The 23751-nt window shown below is 38.8% G+C and overlaps 1 protein-coding gene across 4 annotated transcripts in view; it reads left to right on the forward strand.

Annotated features, from left to right (window-relative positions):
- LOC143350123 (low-density lipoprotein receptor) overlaps nt 1-23751 on the forward strand; it is a 49722-nt gene that overhangs the window by 8763 nt on the left and 17208 nt on the right. For 3 of the 4 annotated variants that reach the window (XM_076781968.1, XM_076781969.1, XM_076781971.1), the window contains exons 3-4: nt 14143-14265; nt 23236-23355. In XM_076781968.1, coding sequence (XP_076638083.1) covers nt 14143-14265; nt 23236-23355 — 243 coding nt within the window. The remainder of the gene's footprint in view (nt 1-14142; nt 14266-23235; nt 23356-23751) is intronic. The other variant, XM_076781970.1, reaches the window with a different exon arrangement.

Here is a 23751-nt window from a genome sequence, read left to right on the forward strand (position 1 = left end):
CAAACTCAATCGTCTTTTGTCATTGATAATTCTTCGACGCACGAGTACGCGAAATGAAATATTTATTAAAACAAAATTAGCTGGTGGTATTGTCGTCGTAACGCGATATGAAAACATATTTCGCAACCGTATAGGTGCAGATATCTTCTATTTACATGTCAGTGCGTTTATTAAACGAACTATTCAGTTGACAAATACAGCGTAAACGCGAGTATACATATATTCGCGCCAACGTAACGTAAAACTATGTTTAAGGTGGTTTTAAATATAGTGCTTCTTGGCCGTAAAGCACGAGACTCTGGCCAGGGATTAATCACCCGGGATTTGTTTACGGAATCAGCAACTACCGCGCGACCTGATAATTTAATAATATTTTCAATAAAGTTGAAACATCGCCGCGACCGCGCGAAAGTTACGTCTTTTTTTCGAGTGGCTACGATGGGTCAATATTTTGCAAACGTGTCTTTTATTTCTCGATGTCATACGAGAGATTCGATCGCGTACTATAAATTGTGTGCTGCTACATGATATAGGTAGTCTATTTTGACGAGGCATTAGGGGAAAATGAGGTAAATTGGGAACGCTGGTCAGAACGGGGGAGTTGCATTTTATTTCGCTAATATGTGGCGCACGTTAATGGCGCTGGTTGTAATTAGTGTTGAATGTGGATGTATTGGTTTACGGTACGCGATTCCGTGTACAAACGTTTATAATCATTGAATAAATCGTTTCTATTTAAAATGTCTTGTTCATCTTCAAAAAGTGAATAAAATTGGTAACAGTACGAACGTATTTTATACATACTAGCTCAGTAGCGAGCTGCAAACGGTTCGTTCGTAATAAATAAGGAAAATAGACGTTTGCAAAGATAATTTTATTTCATCTAACGCGGTTAAGTTATTTTTCTATTAACGGACGATGTTTATAATCGTTTCTGATTGGCGGATAACATGGCGGTGATTCGATTGCAAAGCAATTATAGAACTTTCTCTGCTGTGTCAGCCTCTTTGTCGTGGCTGTTATTCAATCGTCCAACTTCTTTTAACTGACCACGCACATTGAGATCAATTTATTTTCGCGATCGCACTCAGATTGCGCGCGCGAGGAAAACTAATGGTCATGTGGATGTGCAAATTAATACTGAGAACAGGCTGCTTTAACGTCTAATAAAAATAATAACTTTTTTTAGTCACTTTCTAATAAATTTGTGACGCCGTACAGTGACCTATGGTTAAAGATCATTCAAGATCGATGAAAGTCAACTACTGGTTGTTGGTACATCGATTCTCTAATCGTTATACCGACCTTAAAATGTAATCGAACATTCGATTACGTTATACGCTTTGTATTTAACTGTATCCAAAAATACTATTAGTCCGTGCTCTCGACCAAAGTGCAGTTTTGTAATATTTAAACTTTCAAAATGGCGTTATACGAAAACGGAGAAAGTTAACGCGTTGATACGATAGCAATTATTCCTCCCTATGTACAATCTCTATCACTTATTTGTCAATGATAAGCCTTTTCCAAAAGCGCACCTTCGAAGAACAGCGTTCAGCGATAAGATTTCTAGTTTCTGAGGATGCAAAACCATCTAAAATCCCGCATGCAAACATTTTACGAAACGTTAGTAACATGGAACGTATGGAATTGTCCAATCAAAACCTGCCCGTTTACAGTGAACCATCCTGTACAAACGACATACGTCGCGACCTTATAGTGAACTCGTAGCCCACGCCGTTATCGAGTAAAAATGATGCGTTGTATCTCGATTGACCCATTATTGAATCCAAAGCCTTCGATTCGCTGGGATTGATCTCGGTCGATTAACACGCGCGTGTGTGTGCGGGTTGTCATTCATCGATTTTACAAAAATTCCATGTAATTGCAGGGTTTAAAGATCAGGAAATCGCGCAAGTATCGCGATAACGCGTACTTGAACGTTAACGTTTACTTTATGCAATACGAAGCCACGCGATACAGGAACAGTTATAACCTCGGAAAAATTACTCGTACGATGATTGTAATAATTTTATGGGCACGCGATTATAGGTTTCGACGAAATTCCGGCGGCGATAGCGATAGAAAAAAAGCAGACGCCCTTGTTAGTCCCGTGGTTTTCAGCGTTACGTGGAGAACTGCAACATGCAGGTTCTTGGCGATCTTGCATCAGACAGGTTAGGCGTTTCTAATGTACTTTTTCTCGTGGCCGTTGAAAGGCAAGCGACTCTGTGGACGACCATTCGATATTTAGTCGAAGATACTCGATATTAAACAATTATTAATCGAAACGAACTTACGATTCAAATCTAATTGCAAGAATTCTGTGGAAGCTCTCGTCGCGAGCGTGAAAACGAAGTAATATGTATAAAGAGCTTATATTTAACAAGGAATAACCTCGAGCATCAAGATGTCGGACGCAGATGCCTGGAAGGCGACGTCTGGAAGTTACGAAGACTATACAGAAAAAGAACAGTAAAGGGTAACATCGTTTAAGGAACCGGACGACAGCTATAGAGGCGAAGACTTTCCCCTGTTCTGCTTCTCGGAACATGTTGATCATTCGCACGCAAACTTTGTCCACCATGTTCCATGGATTCTTTATCGAATTATTCGTACGCAAAATGAATAATATCCACTATCAATAGTTTCGTTCGATGCAGTGATTATTTCTGGTGATACCCTAACTTACTTACCAGATACGACTGTTACGGTCTCTTTTATCGTACTCGTTTGTTACCTAAGAAACGTCTGATGGAGCCTCCGCCGTCGGAGTAATTTTCAGTTTAGCATTCGCAGAATATCCGTTCTGCTCTCAGTCTTTGATTTACCGCCGTAAATAAAACCACGATGCGATGTTTGACTCCAAATTAGCCAATCTTACTTTATAAGCCAGTCGGCCGACTCCGCTTCAGGATCTTCGTTTTGTACCAGACTCCGTTGCTTTGTTCCTTCGTTCTCCGTTTCCTTTTATGCTCCTTTTTTACCCTCCATTTCTCGTTTCTATCGTTTCGAGATGTACCTCGACCGACGACGCAAAACTTCCCATCGGCTTTCATCTTACACCCCTCCCCCTGGCGCGTTACCCGAACGATTTAGAAATTAAACAGAAGCGCAATCGATCGCGTATTTTGTTCCCCGCATAAAATTTCTATTTATATGTAAATAAAATTTCACGGGAAATTTTCGACATTCCGCCGGTCGGGGTTTAAAGGGATCGTCGCGATATGCAAATTCCTTCTTCGACGTAGGACGGAGTAACTTCAATATTCGACCGCCATTTTTACTGTATTTAACCTTCCTAGTCTAGTTGACCCTCTACAACGCCACGTAACTTTGAAGTTACATACTCTTTATTAATATAATATTGCTTATTTATTTGTTACATATAAACAGAGTCGTTTTCTTTATTCATTGTTTTGGCAAACAAAGTATATATGAATAGATCCATTTTTCATACATTATTTTCAACGAAGTGATTATGTTTTTTTTTATTAATCGTTACATAACATTTTAGGCTTGCAACGTAGAGTTGCAACCATTGGTAGAAGGCAAGAACTACTAAAATAAGAAAAAAAAAAACCTTTTATTGCCTTTTTATTTTGCGCAATTTTGTAAAATCGTTGCGTGTGCCAATAATTTTGTGACCCATTATAGCCGTATTCCGTGGGGACCGATGCGCAGTAAGAATGGTGGACGATTTTCGGGCGCGAACGACTGCACAAACGGGTCGAAGCTACCGCGAATCGGCGTTCGCGTTGAAATTTCGTTGGAAGCCGAAGAAAGGTATTCGAAAGGATCGCGGTTGTCGGAGTGAAGCGGCTACCAGAGCTTAGAGCAGCGTTTCCCAAACTTTCTTGGTCGCAGAACAGTTTTCGTCTTACGATACATTCACGAAACGCCCGCGTCTGTTGCCAATTTCTAAAATGGAAAATATATATCCAGAACATCGAACAAATATTACAAATAAACAATTTTTGCACTCTATTTAAAGTTAATCACAATTTTGTTAATTAAAAAATTGTAACGATACGAATAGGCTACGAATACGTGGAATTTATTTATTTCGTTAATTATTTATTTTGTGTCACGGAGCACACGAGTGACGCTGAAACGCGTTTGGGAAACGCTGGTTTAGAGGACCCCATTTGTTTCGGCGTTCTCCTCCCGTGCCAAACTTGGTCCTCTCCTCCGTCTGTCTGCGACTTTTTTCTTGCTCTTCTTCTTCGTCTTCTGGCGTCCCCCTTCTCTCTTTCCCCTCTCCCGGTACCCTGCCGTTTCGACGCGCCTAGGGCTATCGTAATTTGTAGCGCAAGGCCTGCACCAGTTGCATCAGAACGCACGGACGCGCATGCACACGAGAACGGTTCCCGGTCTCTCGGTACCATATAATTATGGTGAAAGCCAGTCGAGCTCGGGGATCGCGCGGCATGGTGTGTATGGGCACACAGCGCAGCGAAGTCAAGTGGTCGACACATTGGCGGCCGCCATCGATTGCTCCTTTCTCGCCGCTTCTCGAGGGTGTATCCCTCCTTCGTCAGCTACTTTCGATCGGGCGTATATAGGCGCGCTGTTTCAGCAAGCTCCGCGTGCATCAGCCTTCGATTGATCCTAATTGAGTTAGAAATCGTTAACGGAGCCTGATTGGTCCGCGTCCGACACAAAAGAACAAACGGGACGTTTTGTCGTACGTTCCCACGACGAAACTACCCGACGCGTAGGTTCCATTTGAAAGGTTAGGGTTAATAACTGCGTAAAGCCTCGTCTTTGTAGCCCGATGGCTCCGACAAAATTGAAACTCTGGATACTCGTAGAAATATTATATTCTAAAATTTTTATGGGAAATTCTAGAGGTCAAAATAAGACGAAAATCAAGAGTGCCAATTTGTTGATTGAGGCTTCGTTAAAAAGTTATTAACGTTTAAAGTTCCGCCTGTAGGACGGCAATCTGCGAACAGCTCCGTGCGTGTGATGGCGGTTCTCACTCACAAAACTGTAGCTGTCGAGACGTCAGTAAGTAGAGTGAGAACGTTAATAACTTTTTAACGAAGCTTCAATCAACAAATTGGTATTCTTGATTTTCGTCTTATTTTGGCCTCTAGAATCTTCCATTAAAATTTTTCCCAGGGGTGGCCGAACACCCTCTACATACTATGGCAGTTAGAGAAACGTGGAAGTTCATTCGTTTTTATCTTCACAAAGCAAGATTCATCTATGTTCCGCAGCAAATCCTTTCATTGTGTCGCTTGTTCGTAGCCGGACAGTGACGCAATCAAAGGGCAGGAAACGAAATGCAATTGCTCCTTATCTTCTCTCGACGCGAGGCTCGCTCACGTTTGTATACGTCACAGTAAAAACGTGAACTTTTTCACTATTTATGCAGAAATGCATATATACTGGGTGTTCGGATACTGGTGCAAACAGTTTCGAATAAGAAAAAAGTGAAGAATGAAAATTGCATTTGAGATTCGTTTACTTTTTTACCTTTTGAGTGAGGTATTGTAATAAACAGAACTCCATAACTTTATTTCAATAGAAAAATCGTCTTCACATCTACGTTTGCAAAATCTTTTTGATTTGTCTCGATGACTTCCTCGCGCGTTGAAAGATTGGTAACAACTTCGAATACACCCTGTATGGGGTACCCAGTCCGAGCGTAGCTCGCGAACATCGGAGATCTCGATAAGACCGATGCAATTTGGTTTATAGTAAATTACCAGAGCCGAGCCTAAATTACTGCTCTCTAGATTTTGGCAGTACTTCCAGCTGATTGCACCAAGTGGTTCAGTAGGAGCGTGAATTATGTCCGGAGTTTCACGCTAAAGACCACTTAATCGTCAAATTCGAACTGCCTTAACTTCGGAAGATTGTTATGCATTTTCACGATGATGCAAAAACCATTTACTTCGCATAGAATTTTGAATTACAAGCATTCCGAACTTCAACAGCTTTGTTTTACTGTGGTTATTAACGGTTATCAAAGGCTTAAGTTCGTTGTGTCCTGTTCAACTTGAAACGATTTATGTTTACGTATAGATACAACGTTTCTAAAAAAAAGTATTTCCCCTTTGGTGACATTTTATTTTAGTTTTTCGTAGGATTTTTGTTTCCATAAATCAACGAAGATAAGTCTCGGTCAAGCCGGGAGATAAAATGACTCTCATTGCACTCGTCGCGTAGAAATAAATTTATCCATCACCGTACGATGGGAAAAAAATCATCGCTTTATTCCTCTGAAAACTGTAAATTTGTTAAAAGTGGGTACAATGTTGGAAACAACGTGTAAAACTGGGTCAAGTTTTAACACCGAAATCTCGCTGCGTTTGTGCTTGCACTTCGCAGGTCGTAAGTTTTATTTTATTTTCGAGTGTTCTCGAAGTCGCGCTCTGCCTCTTTGGGGCACATATTTCACCGAAAAGGGCTGAAAGAATACGAATCGTAGCTTAGAAATATATTGGAATAATGTTTAAGTAAAAGATCGAGTCCAACGCTCAATAATTTCCGCGTTTAGGCGTGGATTGTAAATTCTTATTAGAACACAGAGTTGGCAGAGAAAGGTTTAAAAAATAAAATAATAGTTTTTATTTCAAGATACATTACTTCCGTTCTACTTGACCCTGTATTGCAGCGTTTTTCAAAGTAGGGGTTGCGAACTATAAGAGCATTTTACAATCGGAGGAGAATTTTTAACGTAGCAAAACATTTAAGTGAGAATATTTCTCTTGTTTCGTTTTAAACATATCACTCGTCTTACAAAGGTACTCTTACATTTATTTGACGTACATTCGATAACATTATACATGAAGTAAATTCAATTTTTGATGATTCTGGGGTTCGCAGATTACAGTTTGAGGACCACTGCTCTAAGTGGATCACCCCTCTTGAGTAGGGGGTTAATGTAGAGGTTTAACACGAGTACGAGAATCGAGCTACGCGTGTTTTCCTTTTTCTTGTAATTCGTTGCTGCAAAATTATTTCGTCCCATGAAGTCGACTGCCAAGTTAATGACTCGGATGTAACTCTTATTACACGGTTTTCCTTATCTTGGACGCAGATCGCTGGCGTTACCGAGACGCGGTTAAATTTCAAGCAGCATTGTACAGCGCCGGAAAGACCGGATATTACGGGTGCCGCTTTATAGCGAGCATTTAACAAGTGCTACACACGAATGCTATGAAAAAGTAGTTCGAGATCCCTGTGAATTGGCTTTAAGGGAGAGCCTTAAAGGCGAGAGCTTCGTGCTTACATCGAAAGTCGAACGAAATAAAGATCAGTAGTTTCTTAGGTACAAGTCTTAAAATTTGTTATCGAATTTCCTTTTTAACGCAACTCCCCCAAAAATTATTCTTAATTAGAAAGTTTCTTGCTGTCGAAACATTTGTATTAATTAAAAGTTCGGTTTAGTCGTTCTAGTTTAATGTTTCACTATTGCAAAATGTTCTTCGAAAGAAATTAACCCCTTCTTGAATAATTGAACTAAAATATTAACTTCCCTTTTGCATATTATCGAGCTAAAATAGCTGTCAGAGTTAAGATTATTCATGAAATACATTTTTATTTTATCGTTGATTTCTCTGCGACAAATTGTCCAAGAGAGAAGTAAAATTTGAGTCAGCCCGCCGACGATACGCAAATGATCGAGGCGATTAAATTATGTGGTTTACCCTGTATATGTCCGATAATGTTTATCACTGCTGGTACACACCTATGTTTACAGAGTGTTTAAAAGGGAATCGAGGGTTTTTGAAGCGTGTAAAATACGAGTACAAAACTAAACAAAAGCTGTCCAGTGATCGTAGATCCACGATTCATCTTTATCGATGTCTTGACGCAAACGATTTACGTAATTTTATTTGTCAAGTGTTATGCGCGAGTACAGGTCATCGGTGACTATGGTATTTACATGTGTAATACTGATATATGACTATGCAGCATCGGCTTGGGACACTCTACATGTAAGCCTATTTAAGCGCTGCACATGAGAGTTTAAATTTAGGGTTACAAATCTGATATATCGTTAATAGAACATTTTAATTTTGAACCTCCTTTTTGTAACGCTCCGTATATCTTTTATCAGTCGACGCGTAACGTTTTGTTTGTTCGGTGACGAAGGCTGGCGTCCGACGATAAAACTCTGCTTTTGAAAAACTTTCAGAATTCTGGAAATCGTTTTTCTACCGGCCGTTGAATAATATTAAATCTGATTCGCGTGCAGGTAGTTCCGTTTTGCGCAATTTCAACTGCACGAGCAAAAAATTGGTCGAATCAAACGCAGCAACGTGCAATCTTCGTTTAAAAGAAAGTTCGGCAAACATTTTTCTTCCGTGTCATGGTTCTCCATCGATAATCGTTATTTAATATTCGCTTCTTCTTTTTAAAAGGCACGTTTTTTGCGCGCTCTCGCGACGATAGAATGCTGCTGTTAATTGCATGGAGGGGAAAAAAAAGAATCGTTATAATGCTCGGCGCCGTGCATTTTGCAATTTCTTAATCTCGTTTGAAATTGTACGAGCATTCAACTAGGTTATTGGAAGGGAACGTTCGATAGCTTGAAAGACTTGAACGTGATAATAATTATCGTCGACGCCCAAGTAAATTACCTATTCACGACGGAAATGCGTTTATTTCACCTTTACTTTCGAGCATACGCAATTCTTGGTCCACTGTCGCAGTACACCATGGAACAAAATTTCTAACAAAACGTTGAATTTAAGCCGAAGCAGAGATAATGTTTCTGGAAAAAGAAGGGGAATGAAGAGCAAGGCAATCGCGGAAATCGATAGGAATTTTCCTGTTACTTAATCGCAACTCAACTTTCACCGTTTCTTCGTGTCTTTATTTATTTACTTGAATCATTGGAATTGAGATGCACAGATAACGCGAACGATTATTTGATAAATAAACTAAGAAGAGCAATCTGTTACGATTAATAAGAGCGATAAAATGCAATTATATACTCGTTAAATTCATCTGGGATTTATATTGAAAGTTAAAAATATAACTTTCATTTGCTTTTAATGGCTTTTAAGCTGATGCGACGTTAAACAAATAAACGAATAGGAGAAAAAAGTGAACGTTCCACTCGATGAATCGATAATTTCGCGATATCGGATCGCGTCTCCCTTGCCAGTGTAAAGTTTGGAAAATATTGGACGTGCCTGCTTGATAACCGTAGCGCATTTCAAACGCCATTTTCGCGTAATCACGGATTTAACAGCAATTAGTAATTCGAAATTGGGAGCGTGTAGCAACGAGTTTATTCGATCGACAGGAAATAAATAGTTTCGAGGTTGAACTGGTTAAAAATGGTACGACACGAGTGACCCCGTTAATAACGGAACACTCGTTATCCAAGCTGAATGAAGAATACGCGATATAAACGATCCATCTCTTTCCGCACAAATCAGTACACTGACTTTGACATGTTGCAACATGTTAAACTGTCAAGTATTTTAAGGAAAAGATTCCTCGATTAGAATAGCTAAACGCTTACAGTTCTTAACTGTTACTTATACCATTAAAACAAAGGGAAATTTATTTCTTTTGTTCACTTCGATAATATTCACAATTTCCATAAAAATATTTTTATTTATCATCACGTTTCGACCATTCGTTTTAGCACTACCCGGAAGAGTAAAAATAAAATATTAACGTTTATAAATTTAAAATCATTATGAAATAGAAACACAAATTCGTGAATAGCTCAGTCGTGATAATTGTAAAAAGCTATAAATCCGAAAGAAATAATTTTCATTAATTTCTTGTCATAGATTGGTAAAAGGAAAAACTGTTTGTGTGAGGCATTTACGTAACGACACATTTGACGATAAAATTTGAATACATGAAAATGCGCCTGGATAAATATTCATAAAGACTCGGTAAAGCTCATGAATCGTTTCAAGTTTTAGAGAATTACTGAAACGAAAGCAATTGCATTACTCGAAACAATTTGAAGCTCCGGAGGATTTTTTCGCCGGTTGCGTACGGATACCCTGTATTTTCGATTTACTTTTGTACGAGGAATCGTCCCTTTCTTTTATTTTTTTCATTTTAATGATTAAAAAATGGATATTTGTAGCGGAGGGGATGGCGAAATTGCTTCCTAGCTCTCCGAGTACGCCACTGGGCTGCGACACACATAAACGGCGCACCAAGGGGTGGCGATCCGTTAAAGGAAGGACGGACGAGTGGCAAGTTTCCGTCCACAAGAATCTCGTTCCGTACTGCGTCTCCGATTGAAACCGATAGAATCGTGTTACCTATCGCCGATTGCCTCCACTTCGTCGTCTGCATTCTATCGTAAACCGTTCAACTTCCTGTTGCCCTGCGCGCCGGTTTTTCAATTCAGATGCACGCCGGGAATTCCTCGCTCGAAGCAGAACGATTTCACTTTCGAGGCATCATCGCTCGTGAAATTCAACGTCGAAGATCGATCTCCATACGACGCTTTTTTTTTGCGTTTTCACGTTACACATCCAATTTAATTGAAGGGGCGATCCTCGAGGTTCGTGTCGACAGATATTCGACTCGCGGCGGTCGTGACAAAATCAGTTAAAATAAAACAATATTATTAATACAGGGATAGGTGGAGAAATTTTTCGACGAAATTAAAAAATTTCAAATCGTTCTAAAAAAATTACTTTTGGTTGCTAGGGTCAATTATAATCGTTTTTGGTCAATATACATACCCTCGAAATCCTACCCACTTTCTAGAAAATAATTCGAGAAGGTATGAAATTTTTCGACAAAATTAAAAAATTTCAAATCGTTCTAAAAAAATTACTTTTGGTTGCTAGGGTCAATTATAATCGTTTTTGGTCAATAGACATACCCCCGAAATCTTACCCACTTTCTAGAAAATAATTCGAGAAGGTATGAAATTTTTCGCTGAAATTAAAAAATTTTAAATCGTTTTAAAAAAATTATATTTAGTTGCAGGGGTCAATTACAATTATTTTTGGTGAGTACATATACCCCCAAAATCCTACGCATTTTCGAGAAAAAAATTCCTTACCGAAAATATAATATGTAGTCAGAAATGATACGAAACATGTGTTTGTTTAAAACATCATAACTACTGAATGGATTGGAGAATTTTAATGTTTCAAAATGCAAACAACGCGTATTTTGGTAAAGAATATGTAGAAATTCTAAGAATGTCCGATATGTTGTTCCTTAACCCCGTAAAGTGAGAAAAACCCCATAAAAATGGTCCAATTCCTCGTTTTTATCACTTCATATGTATGTATAGTTCAATTATCTGGCATGTTTCATTTTCCGACATTGCTCCAGTCCCGAGTATGCCGGATAATCGAAAATTTACTGTATTGTGATCGGAGAGTCCAAGCGTTTTTATTCTAAATAAATTCGACCGTATTTTTTAGTATCGTCTTCGTAAAATTTTTATGGTCTCCTCGAGAAATATTCTTGAGAGATAGTTTTAGGTTCTCCATAAGTTTTAACAATTTAAATCCTCAATTTTGTTTCGAGTTATAGTCCCATTTGCTATGTTGGCAATTATATAACGTTAATAGTTTTTTAGATGGTTTGGTATTCCACGCATGCTGCACCTTCTCTGATAGTAAAATAACAGATATATTGATTAAATAACATGGTTCGATAACGCCTAAAGTATGCTTCAAGATTCGTTTATTCTTGTCATCGTCCTTTCTCTAGAAAATCATTTCATATGCAACAACCCAATAGCATTTCTTGAGTTTCGCGCGTTTATTAATCATATAATACTCATTGTATCGTGCGGTAACGCTCGAAAAGACCACCGGGGTGGACTACGAACCGCAAGAATCTTGTTTCATATTGCGTCTCCGATTGAAACAGACGAAACTGTACACATATTGATCGTCTCGTCGTATTCCCGTCCCTCGTGCTCGACTTCCTGTATTTCGATTCTCGATTTCTTTCTTCGATCAACGAAATTTTCCTCTAGCAATTTTTCCTCTGAGAGGTTTCAACAACTGTCTCAAACGCGACGCGATTTCGCGCGCGGTCAGTTACGTCGTCACTTCTTCCAGACTTCCTGAATTCCGGTTCTATCTGCTCTTCAGTCTAATTGCGCAACTATGTATTTCCAATCCACGTTTCGCGACTAAACATTCGTAGACGAGGGGCAGGATGAAAAAAAGTAGACCGTCGTTATCGATACGCCGCGGATCGACCTCCTGAAATACATTCGTCCGTTGCTCTTGCGTCGATCACGTTTCGAGCGGAGGCGCGTCGCGTATCGCTCTATTAAAATTCAATGGAACGAAGCGAAACGATCCTTTCGAGATTCCTAAATGACTTCGTTCCCCCTTTGTTCCGTACGAAAGTTTTGTTTCGAACTCTCGAGGGCTCGGCTCGGGCTTAATATCAGATTTTAACATCGGAATATTTTCCATTCAAGCTCGGTTACGTTTCGCGAAACCTAGTTCGAGGCCATACGAGCCGTCGTTGTTTGTGTTGCCGCGTGCGTTCCATCGACATATCTGGTTAACCGAGAAGTTGAGTTAGAGTATCTGGGTTCAGCCTAAACAGGCGATTCGACTTCCATGCATGCTCGGATGTCGCGCTGCTGTAAACCAGACTCGAGCGTTCGGAATAGAAACACCGATAAAAAAAAAACATACATTTTAACTTATTCGCGCAACAGGTTTTACTCTCCAAATTAACCCTCTTGCAGATTATATTCACCTTTCCACAAATTTGTTTTATCGAGCCATTGTAACGAAAATAAAATTTTTTTAAAAAATTGTTCACTTTTGCTTTTTGCCATACGTCGGAAGCAAAACTATTAAATGCAATGGCGCGGAGCTTGAACGGAAAGCAACCAAAAATCGAACAATAGTAATATACATCAAAAACGAAATCCATCGACGCCGAATGATGGTCGAACGATAGTCCTCCGTTTAATTTCCGTCGATGGAAACAAAGCGCTCCAAAGTGGACGCGTTCTCTTCCCCCACCCTTCACTTTATTTCCCTCTTTCTCCCAGCGAAAGCGTTCTGACGCTGTAATAGCCACGGATTGCGTGGGACGCGAAACTGTTTCATTGCCACTTAATCGGGCTCATCGCGGTTCTTGATCGTACGAGCCACGCTCGTATTTCCTGATTCAGCGAAATGGCGGTTGCTTTCTGTTAGACACGCAAAAAGGAATATAACAATTGCGTTCGATTCGTTCTCTCCCCTCCCGCCGATGGTGGTTGGTGCACTCGGCAGTATCGCGTGTCCGTCCTGAGACCCATATATAGGGGCCCGTTTACTCGGCTTCTGGCTTAAACCATTCGCAGCCGCCATCGTGAGTGCATCGCCGTCTCCGGAGCAACACTCGATTCGGGGAACCCCGATAGCGATTTCTGATCCGTTCGCGTCGCGAGTGGCGGAGAATTACCATTCGAACAGGGTTTTGCTCCCCGAGGAGGAAAAGTTTCGAGGGAAAACATGCTCGTTGCCTTCGATCAGTGATTCCACGAGAGATACAGCAGGAAGGGACAGGATAAGTCGGAGTTTCGCGTAGGATTCTGTCGTCGGCGAGAAGCGAGCCGATTTATTGGAAAATCGTTGGTTCGCGGACGATCGTTTGGACTTGAAAGTGGTCCGAGTAATCCGCCAGGAGACCCAGAAGAAAAGGACCAGAGTATCGTGACTCGGATAGGGACTGGCGGTTCGAAGATTCGAGGCGAGGATTTTATTCGAAGATATACGAGACCAATGAAGCTCGAAAGATGCTCTGAATAGATGCTCTCGGTGTTGTTTCGTGCTATCTCCGTACTGTTGCCTCGTTGACTCGACCTGGTACAGATCCGCGACGGTAATCGTGTACAAGACGTTTTATCGGTTCCGGTGCTACGTAAACGCTCGAGACTACGCGGAGCTAGCAGTAAAACGATCGACGGGCAATTTTCTGCGCCGAAAGCTTCTAATAGCGGATCGTCGAGCTTACACGACGCCGAAGAAACGGATACGCGGGTTTCGCGTGAGGTTCAAGGGACACGCGGAAAGTCTTTTCTCGCGAATATGCGGTTCGTCGAGAGACCGACGCGCCTTTTCACTGCGTCGGGATGCGTGTGCACGTTGCTGCAACTGGTTTGCATCGCGGTTCTCGTATTCGGTGGATTCGATCATCACCACGCTGGGTTTACAGGTATACACAAGTGCACCGAGACGGAGTTCAAGTGCACGAATGGCAAGTGTATACCCAGAAGGTGGCATTGCGACGGCGACCCGGACTGCCCTGACGGGTCGGACGAGGATCCAACAGTTTGCAGTAAGTTTCATTTTATTTAATACCTTTTCCACGTTTAAACGATGGTTTTCTTTCAGTAGCTATTTACTTGGGCAAAATGTCTTCTATTCATTTTCTTTTATTATCTTTATCAATTTATGATTTTAAGTATTTGAAATGTAACAATTAGACTGCGGATGTATATGCATATTAATTTTCAAAAAACTACAGAATGCATTTAATGTGCAAAAATATAAGAAATACTTGAAGTAAGATACGAATTATTATATTCAGGGAGACAACCCTCTACAAAGCTCCCATTTCGTTAATTCTATTAATAAGAATATGGATTTGCACAAAGATCTAGTATACTCTCCATGAACAAACGTATCGTCGAGAAAAAAAGCAATACGTTTTGTTGATAGTGAATTGTCTTGTAAACATAAGCTGCTGAGATATACAACGTTGCCTAATACCTAACTTGCTCAGTGTACAGGCCTTTTACGGAAGCAGCAATTATGTGAGCACGTATATACAGGGTGGACCAATAACGTTGTCCACCTTGAGTATTATTTCTAAAGATAGTTTAAATTCCTTTCGAAGAAATGAAAGGAGCTTTTGTCCAACGCAATAGCCTCTAATACTGTTGTTCTCTTTGGGTTCGCTCGACTATCTTTCTACGGTGTTTCGTGGAAATCAGACTTTATTTGGACATAATTAATTGCATTCGAAGGGGCAGGGGATCAATAATTCTGACCAATAGGACTTGGATTCCTTTCGGGACAGTCAACTTCCATCAGTGCAAATCATGATCTGCACGGTTTATGAGAATCGATGCGTTGCTTTACAGTCGTTGACTGATCCCAAATGATTTTCACTTACTTATACAGAGCGAACAGTTGATACTGGTTCTCGAGGCTTCCGGATCTGAACCAGTGTGTGCGATCTTGCACAGTGGAAAAGAGGTTCTTTCGCTTAATATGGCGTTACTAGTTGACTCGAATACCAACACGTTTACTGTACGCTTATTTGTTACTGTCTAACGCCTATACAAGTTTTGTACTTCGTGTTCTTTGGACATTAAAAACTAAAATTATAAAATAAATGCACGTGACGTAAATACATCTTACAAATAGATTTTGAAACATAGATTTCTTATGGTGCCCTAAGTAGAACTAAGTTATTATTTTCAATAACTTGCAATAAAGATTGAAAAATTCTGTAACAGTCGTCGACGTAACTTTTGTCCAGCTAGATTAACAATCCATCATACTGCGCTCTGACACTTGCAAGAAGTTTGGAAACAAGCTCAGACCTGTTCAGAGCCTTGATTAAACAAGTTATAATACTGACAAAGAAAGGCTACAAATTCGGAAGCCTCAAACGGAATTATTTACCAGGATTTCATTGCACAGAGTATATCTTGGAGTTTTAATAGAAGTTTCACTGACTAGCAGAGTATATAATTAATATAAAACGACGAAGGCTCACAATAAACATACGTCTAAAAACTGACTGCTTCAAAGGTATAATCGGATTTTCTTCTAACGAAGGGAGTCTACGATCCGAAAGAACGCTTTTGTTTCGTTATTTGTAGTACAACCGGCGAGGGGGTGATTCTTCGTAGAAAAACAAGTCGAAAAGAAAGAATGAAGTTTCTTCATACCGAAGCTTCGTTTTCAAGAAAATCGAGTTCGAAAATGTACGGGATCGCGTGCACAGTGTTTGGTATAAGTAGAAACAGTGAGTAATGAACAGACGCGCCAGCCAAATCGTATTCGATCGTACACGTACACGACAAATTTTCAAATACCATTATTTCGAAAACGAAACATTATAAGGAAAAATTTATTCTACGTTTTCAACTTGTTTTTCCACGAGGAATCGCTCCCTCTAAAATATTAACGCTAGTTAAAAGTCGTTGATTATACTTTCTTTATCAAAATGACTGATCGCGCAATTTTTTTTTACTCATCAGTCTTGCAACTTATCGTTCATTTCTATGCAAATTCGAGCAAGTTTGTCTAACGATCTTTCAAAATCAAATTATGCATGCGTCTGTTTATTGTGATATGTTCGTTTTTTCCCAAAGACAAACGTTAACGCGCGCAGTTAGAATTTTGAAACACCCCGGGGGTATACAAAAACGTACAGGAAAAGAATAAACGAAACCGAAAGAGAACAACAGAGATAAAAGTTCAGCAACTCTTCGCGCTCCAAGTTCCTATAATTTTGTTCGTCGAGCGGCGAGGAGATTTAATTCTCAATATCGTAACGGAATAAAACGCACGAGCGCCAAGAGTTACTGCAACAATAGCGTCGTTTTATTTTTCATAAAGCAAGTCGTAAACCGATTCGAAGCCTTACGCGCACGAGGAAGAAACGATATCTCGTAAACGGTTCGTTTGTTACGTTTAACGACTAAATTATTTGCGAGTAAGGGAGGTAGGGGGGGGGCAGGGTAAATCGCAGGCAGCAAACAGAATTATTTCGTTTCGGGATCGTTCGCGCGTATTTTATTTAAAACGGCCGCGCGAAACGTTAATCGACGCTTGTCTCTATAACTGTCTCCGGTTTCGCGCGCGCGAACGAACAAACCCCCGGCACGATCGTGATCCAACGAGCATGATATAATTCTTATCGCGATACGCATTGTTATTTTTCAGAGGTAAATTGTAACGCGATATCGCGTTAATAACTAACGATGCGCCGTGCGTCATTCCGATTTCGACGCGAAATCCAGAATTAATATTCATGCGCGTGTGTTTCGGTCGCGCGGGCGGGCACACGTTCGGTAATTAATATTCAATTATAATGGGCTCGCATGTAAATACGAGGAGCAGCGCTCTGCCGCTGATTGCTTTCGCGTTTTGCTAATTGTTCGGTACCGATCGTCGCTCGGTAACGATTATTTACAACTTTCCGGCCAATTAGGCTCCTCGAAACTGGTTTCGCGACGTCCATTGACGACCGAAACTTTGGAAACGGTACTTCTTTCGATTGGCCAGCCCTCGAATAATCGGCTCGAAAACGCAATAGTTCGTATCAAACATTTGAAATTGTATTATACTTGTTACGAGGAGAACGCGAGAACGGGTTTTTTGAGAATCCATTTATCAAGATAGTGTCGTAAGGAGCTCAATACGTTTTCAGTTATTTGTAATTAATGTTTCATCATTGTTCACAGTTTTCTTAGGCGTTGTATGTAGGGCTTGGAAAAGTTGTGAAAGTATTTGTTTCAAACCGTTGTATAAGTTCTGGTTGAAAATATGAAGAACTTCTGTTTTGAATAACTTATGAAAAACTTAACGGTCAAACTTATATTAGTTTTATACTTATTTACTTTATTTAGCCATTCTAAAATTCGAATATTTTTTTATAAAATTTGTATTAGTGTACACGATCGGAAACTTTTTGCTAAGGGTTGTGTAAGGATATAAATGGACACGAAGGGGTTCCTATAATAAATGGCCGTTGTAAACTCTGGATTTCCTCTTCTATTGAACATTTATGCGAATTCGATTAACGAGTAAACAAGGAACAATCACATAATAAAAGATAATTGAATATTTATTAGAATCCACGTGTATAGTAGACGGATTGTACAGAGATATTACTAGAAAGAATGCCATAAATTGTTGAACAACAAGTCGCACGGAAGAATATATTGATTAAATTTATTATTATAGTTTGTTACGATGGTGTACAGCAAATCGTGAAAGTGTTTTAACGCTTGAAAATAAAAGATTTTTTAAATATATATTTTGATCATGGATCATATTTACAGTTAAATATTGACGGTCAATATTGTAATAACAATCAGTCGTTTAATTACTTTTGTAATATTCATGTACACTCGTGTTTATAATTAATAACTCATAATTGCTTCATGGGGTGACGTATTTTCTGCAAATTTTGCCGAAGTAACTTTGACAACTTCATCCCCAGCCAAACAATATTTTGAAAATTTTAATGTAACTGGTGTTTCGCCCTCGTCACAGTTTCTGCCTAAAATTATTTGAATATGTCATGAAGTAAATGGATGAAACAATAATTTCTAAAACTACTACATCTTCCATTCATTCTGTCTAGTCTCTTATTATTTATTTCAAAATAAGTAGAGACTTCTGAAAGACCACTACTGTTTCCAAACTTTTCGTCGATTGGAGTATAAATCAATATCCTGCCAGCGAAAATAAAATTTTGCCCGCCTCTGCTTGCAAATGTAATAAACAAACATTACAATTTTATAATCTTATATATAAGCATTAATTTATTTATACATTTTGACTTTTACTGCAAATGCTACAATTACATTTCTTTTCTTTAGATTTACAAAATTAGAAAGTATCGAAGAAGCTAAATGTAATTTTAATATAAAGACTCAAATCTTAAAATCGAAACGCATAAATAAATTAATGCTTGCTTATGGAACTGTAATGCTTTGATCTTCAATTAATATCGTGTCATGCGAATATCGACCAATGGATATTAAATGCGCCAATTAATAATAAAGCGAGCGTTGGTCGGTTTATAATGTGTGTATATCTCGTATAAAATTTATGTCGCGCTCAAGGGGACAACAGGCAAACGAAATATCTCGTGTTAATTTTGGGAAGACGATCGCGCGACTCGAAGCGATCCACGATCGACCTGTGCAAAGCGATTCTCTTGCAGACACAGGTATGTGAAAGTGCAACTTTTCGGACCGGTTTCATGCAGGCGAGACAGATTGATGCATGAACGAAAGCTACCGTTAGTTTTGCGACGATCTGGACCACTTCCGGCTGTTCTTCTCTTGCTCGACTTCAGTCAGAATCCCATGAAGTTTCGTTGACCCTTTTAAACATTTTTTTCTGGCTACAAAGACTCGAGTAACGCTAGATCGAGCCTTTAAAACACATTACTCTTAAACGCTACCGCTATTATTCATTTATTAGTAACATTAGCATAGAAGACACTTATACTAAATATTATAAATTAAATTAATTTTCTATCTTAGTTTTAATACTTTTTGTTACAAGTTTTAACCATTCACAGCGAGAAAATTTGAATTGTTCAAAAATAATACCAAAAAATTCTATCCCAATGTTGCCAGTTTATTTGTGATACGTTTTAATTGTATTTTTGATATTTTAATTTTTATATCAGAAATGTATATTTACTTTTAAAAATCTACAATTTAGCGAATTGTATTTTCACAAGAGCTCTTGTTGTCGTGTTGTTGAGTACGTTTTATCGATTTTGGATTTGAATTAAACATAATTTCTGTCGAAACAGAGAAGTGTCATTCGTCTATATTTTCGGAAATGTGGTATAAAAGTTGAATAAAAATTAGCTTTCACAGAAATATTACAATTTATTACGGTGGAACGTTGATCAATTATAATGTTAATCTCAAATAAGCCTATTACCAGAGCAGATTAAGTAAATCTTTCTACATAATCCACTCTTAAAATATTCAAATTTGATTAAAATCAGTTTTCTTTGAACATCTACACGATACTATATTAAATAATTTCAGATGAGATAACCAGATTTTTAATTAAGCTATCATTTATTATTAATAAATAATACTTTAATAATATTATAATCAAAAAAATCGAATATTTTAGAGGTTCGTTTTAAACCGTACGTTTACCAATTAAATATTTTCCAAAAGTCCATACTAATAATACAAACAACTGTCATGTGTTTCAATCAAATTGAAATTCGTACAAAAAACGTACCCGTTCGAATTTAACTTTGGTTCACTGTTCGTATTGTTTCATAATTTGTCATTTTGTATCGAAACAATTGACGAAACATTGATCGTATCGTTTGTAGCTAGCTTCAAGGTGTTAATTGATATATTTGATCAATACCGTTTGGCAATACGTTTTAGTTATCAAATTCTGAGAACACGTCACATGTTCGTGAAATTGGCAATTTCATATGCGTCCACTTAATTGTGCTCTGTAACGCAAATTATATCTTTCTTTAAAATGTGCAATCACTTTTTTTCGTCTTTATCGCTCGATCATGCGAAAATTCGTTTATCGAAAATGTTTTTGTTTCCCTATTATTCTCGATAATCAACGTTGTAGCGTATTAATGATTCTCACCGTAAAAAATAATAGCTCGGCGCATACGACGAGCAGCATGAACATTCAATGTCCAATTCACTCAGTTTCGAAGAACGGAATATTTGGAAAATGACATCGTCCCTGTTCATCGACGCAATTTATTTTATTTCAACGACATCAATTTTCCCGTGCAGTAAATTCCAGAACAAAGCATAAAGTTTTAAAGCGAGATAACGGTCACTGACAAAAGAGACATATTGTCGCGTGTTGATGGAAGTCGAATTTCATTTACCAAATCAGAACATAGTGTTTTTAATCTGCCACGTAGAAAATCCTATAAATCGTAATATAATATAAAAAGAACTTTTATACAGTGCTGTGACTACAATAGAATCTTGATTATCGGAACTAATACGGAGACATGTGTGTTCCAATAATAGAATTTTCAGATAATGGAACGACAGCTTTCCCTGTACTACATTTAATTTATTTTGATATCAAATCTCACCGAACACGTTACAAATGATATAACTAATAAAGAAAAATTACGTAAAGCTTTACGTATACCTTATTTTTTTGACTTCTAAATTACATGGCGTTTTTAGTTAACTATTTAAAGTTGTATTTTTTTGTGTTTCGTATCATTTAAGGGTTAAATCTTGAATTGTTTTCGTGATTTTTTTGTTAACTCTCCTCTTTGAGCTTAAAACGATCGCAAATACCACATAAAAAAGCCGTTCAATAACGTACATTTTCATTAATCGAGGAACGAACAATGTTGAACGATACAATGTAATATTCCGTAGCTCGTTACCTGACCTCTTCATCGGTCGCATTTGCAAATAGCAGCGTCGATACGGTTGCATTTACCTTAGCGATATCGAATAGCGTTTAATTTACATAACTCCTCATTGTGCTGTCTTGAACGAGTCGAGTGGTATCGATTCCTCTTTGAGGAAATCATTGATCACGAATCGTGTTCGAGTTGGTTCAGGAAGATCGCGCTACGTCCGAGGTTACGCTTTTAATATTAATTGTTCGGACCCGTGACGCAGAACCCTTTCGATTGGTTTAATCATTCAACGGATTTAATATTGCAGTGCCAATTAAGCCACGGAGACCAATAAAAGATGAAATTCGGTAGACAACAACGTCACATGGCACGTGGCAAAAATTGGTAGAACTGTCTCTATATTAATTTAAAAAATATCAAATTTTCTCGTTTTTGATAATTAAACTTTTAACAAAGAGAACGTTAAATGTTTCCAAAAGTTTAATGGCAACGAAACCAATATTATGTATAAATGTTACACCAAATGTGGTTTTTTGATAAACCATTACTGACATATGAAGCAAAACAGTGACTAGCGTTCATACAGACAAAATACCGTACGAAAATGTCAATATATTTCTACCACCTCATTAAATTATTCGTAAAATCAATGGCCTATCTACTGGTTGTCACACGCAACTAAATGACACGTAATTTTTTTCATTTTTATGCATCTAAAAGATTCAAATGCATCCTATTCGATGCAGTTTTTTAATGTTTACAAAAACATAGCGAGGTTCAGGAGTTGTACCGCTTTAAAGTTTACTTTAGTTTTCTAAGTAATTACTCGATTGCTTTGGGAAATACATACGCGCTAGAAATCACGCTAAGCGTCGAGGACCGTAATTTTTCCTTAATTATTCAGAATATCGAGACTAAAACCAGACCGTGAACAATCAGTGCAGGCGTTGTTTTCTGCGGTCCCTGCTTAAAATCAGAATCGATGATAACGGTGTGCAAATGCGAGGTGTCAAAGGCTAATGAACGGCTCGATAGCATTTCATAATACGACGTTTTGTCTCGCGGTGCTTCGAGCAAACATTCCGTGCGATATCCTTGGGAATAGCTCATAATCCATCAATGAAGAGGATTCGGTGTACAACGTGCCACAGATTCATTAGCATACGCATCAATTTTAATAGTAACACAAATTGAAGCAAAGCAACGACTCAGGTAACGGTGATTTTAATTAGTGGAAACCTGGGTTTACTTTATCAATAAATTGTTCTGGTAACACGTTAAAACCAGGATCGAAAACCTACATTATCTAATTAATATTTTCGTACTTGTATTTATTTATAGAATTTTCTTATGAACTACGTGTCGAGTAATGGAGTAATAGAGACCCAGTATTGTTTCAGTTTTTTGAAACTTCCACGCGTAAATTGAGTGGCCCATACTTTTCAATGCAACATACAAATAGTGGATGCAATAAAAATACTAGGAATTGTAGATGAAAAACAAACATACATTCGAATGTAAATGGATATTTGCAGTGCTGGTGTACACAAAATGCTAGTGCTATTTAACATCAAAAATGGAGATTATTTCTCTACCCGAGCGTTGATCATGAGGGAAATCAGAAACCCATAAACTTCGCCTGTTGTATTAGCAATTTTGCAGAATGTTTGCAAACGGAGTTCAGGAAATATCCTAAAGGTCAATTGAAGCTAGTTCATCGATCGCAAGCAATCAAGAAAGTCGTACGAGATATTTCGGAATATCTTTTTCTTCGTGCCCGAAGAAAATTGTGTAGACAAAATTCCAACGATTGAAAAGTGGATATTTGTGGCCTGGGGGTGCAATTGCACGCTTGTGTCTTTCCGGGCGCAACCACTGTCTTGGCTCGATCCTCTTCCCGAAACTAGCGACACGAGAGAAACGCCAATTTGCCTGTCCCGATAAATCGCGTTCGACGATAATAAATCGCGCGACCGATGAAACGTTCATAATGCACGCGTTCGCGTTAGCGGCCCATTAACGCGATAAAATAGAATCGCTGAACGGGGATAAAACAAAAAAAAAAGAAAAATAGGGATTGGAGGAAGGGGTGAAGAAGAGCGAGAGAAAAAGGGGGGGAAGAGACGGGAATGATATAACAATTGCGATCAAAAGGGGCGAAACCGTGCAGCTCAACGGAGTTCGAGTGCAGCCCAGGGGAGTGCATACCGAAAATTTGGATGTGCGACCATCAGCTCGACTGCATGGACGGGCTGGACGAGAAAAATTGCCGCAGTAAGTTATCGATAAGTCCTAGGTCGATCGTTGGACGAACCGGCAAAGGGACCAAGAAGGAACGAGAGAGGCCAAAGGCTGAAAACTACGGAACAGGCGACGAACGAGATTATTAGGGGGGAGAGATGCCAGAGTCTTGAAATCGCAAATTGCATCCCTTAACCGTTGAACTCGTTTCCCATCGAAACGGAATTGCGTCTCGTCCACCGGAAGAAAATAAATTATCGATCCGGTAAATAGCGGGCTTTGAAATATACGTAGACGTGGTTTTGACTGACGTTTTTATTTGTTCCTTTTTTTTTTTTATTATCTTCTTGTTATCGGAGAAAGCGCGCCAAAGTCCGGACCCTCGTTTTTCATCTATAATTTTCTTATTATCGAAGGTAACGAGAAAGA

This window comes from Colletes latitarsis, chromosome 14, assembly GCF_051014445.1.
Source record: "Colletes latitarsis isolate SP2378_abdomen chromosome 14, iyColLati1, whole genome shotgun sequence".
NCBI lineage: Eukaryota > Metazoa > Arthropoda > Insecta > Hymenoptera > Colletidae > Colletes > Colletes latitarsis.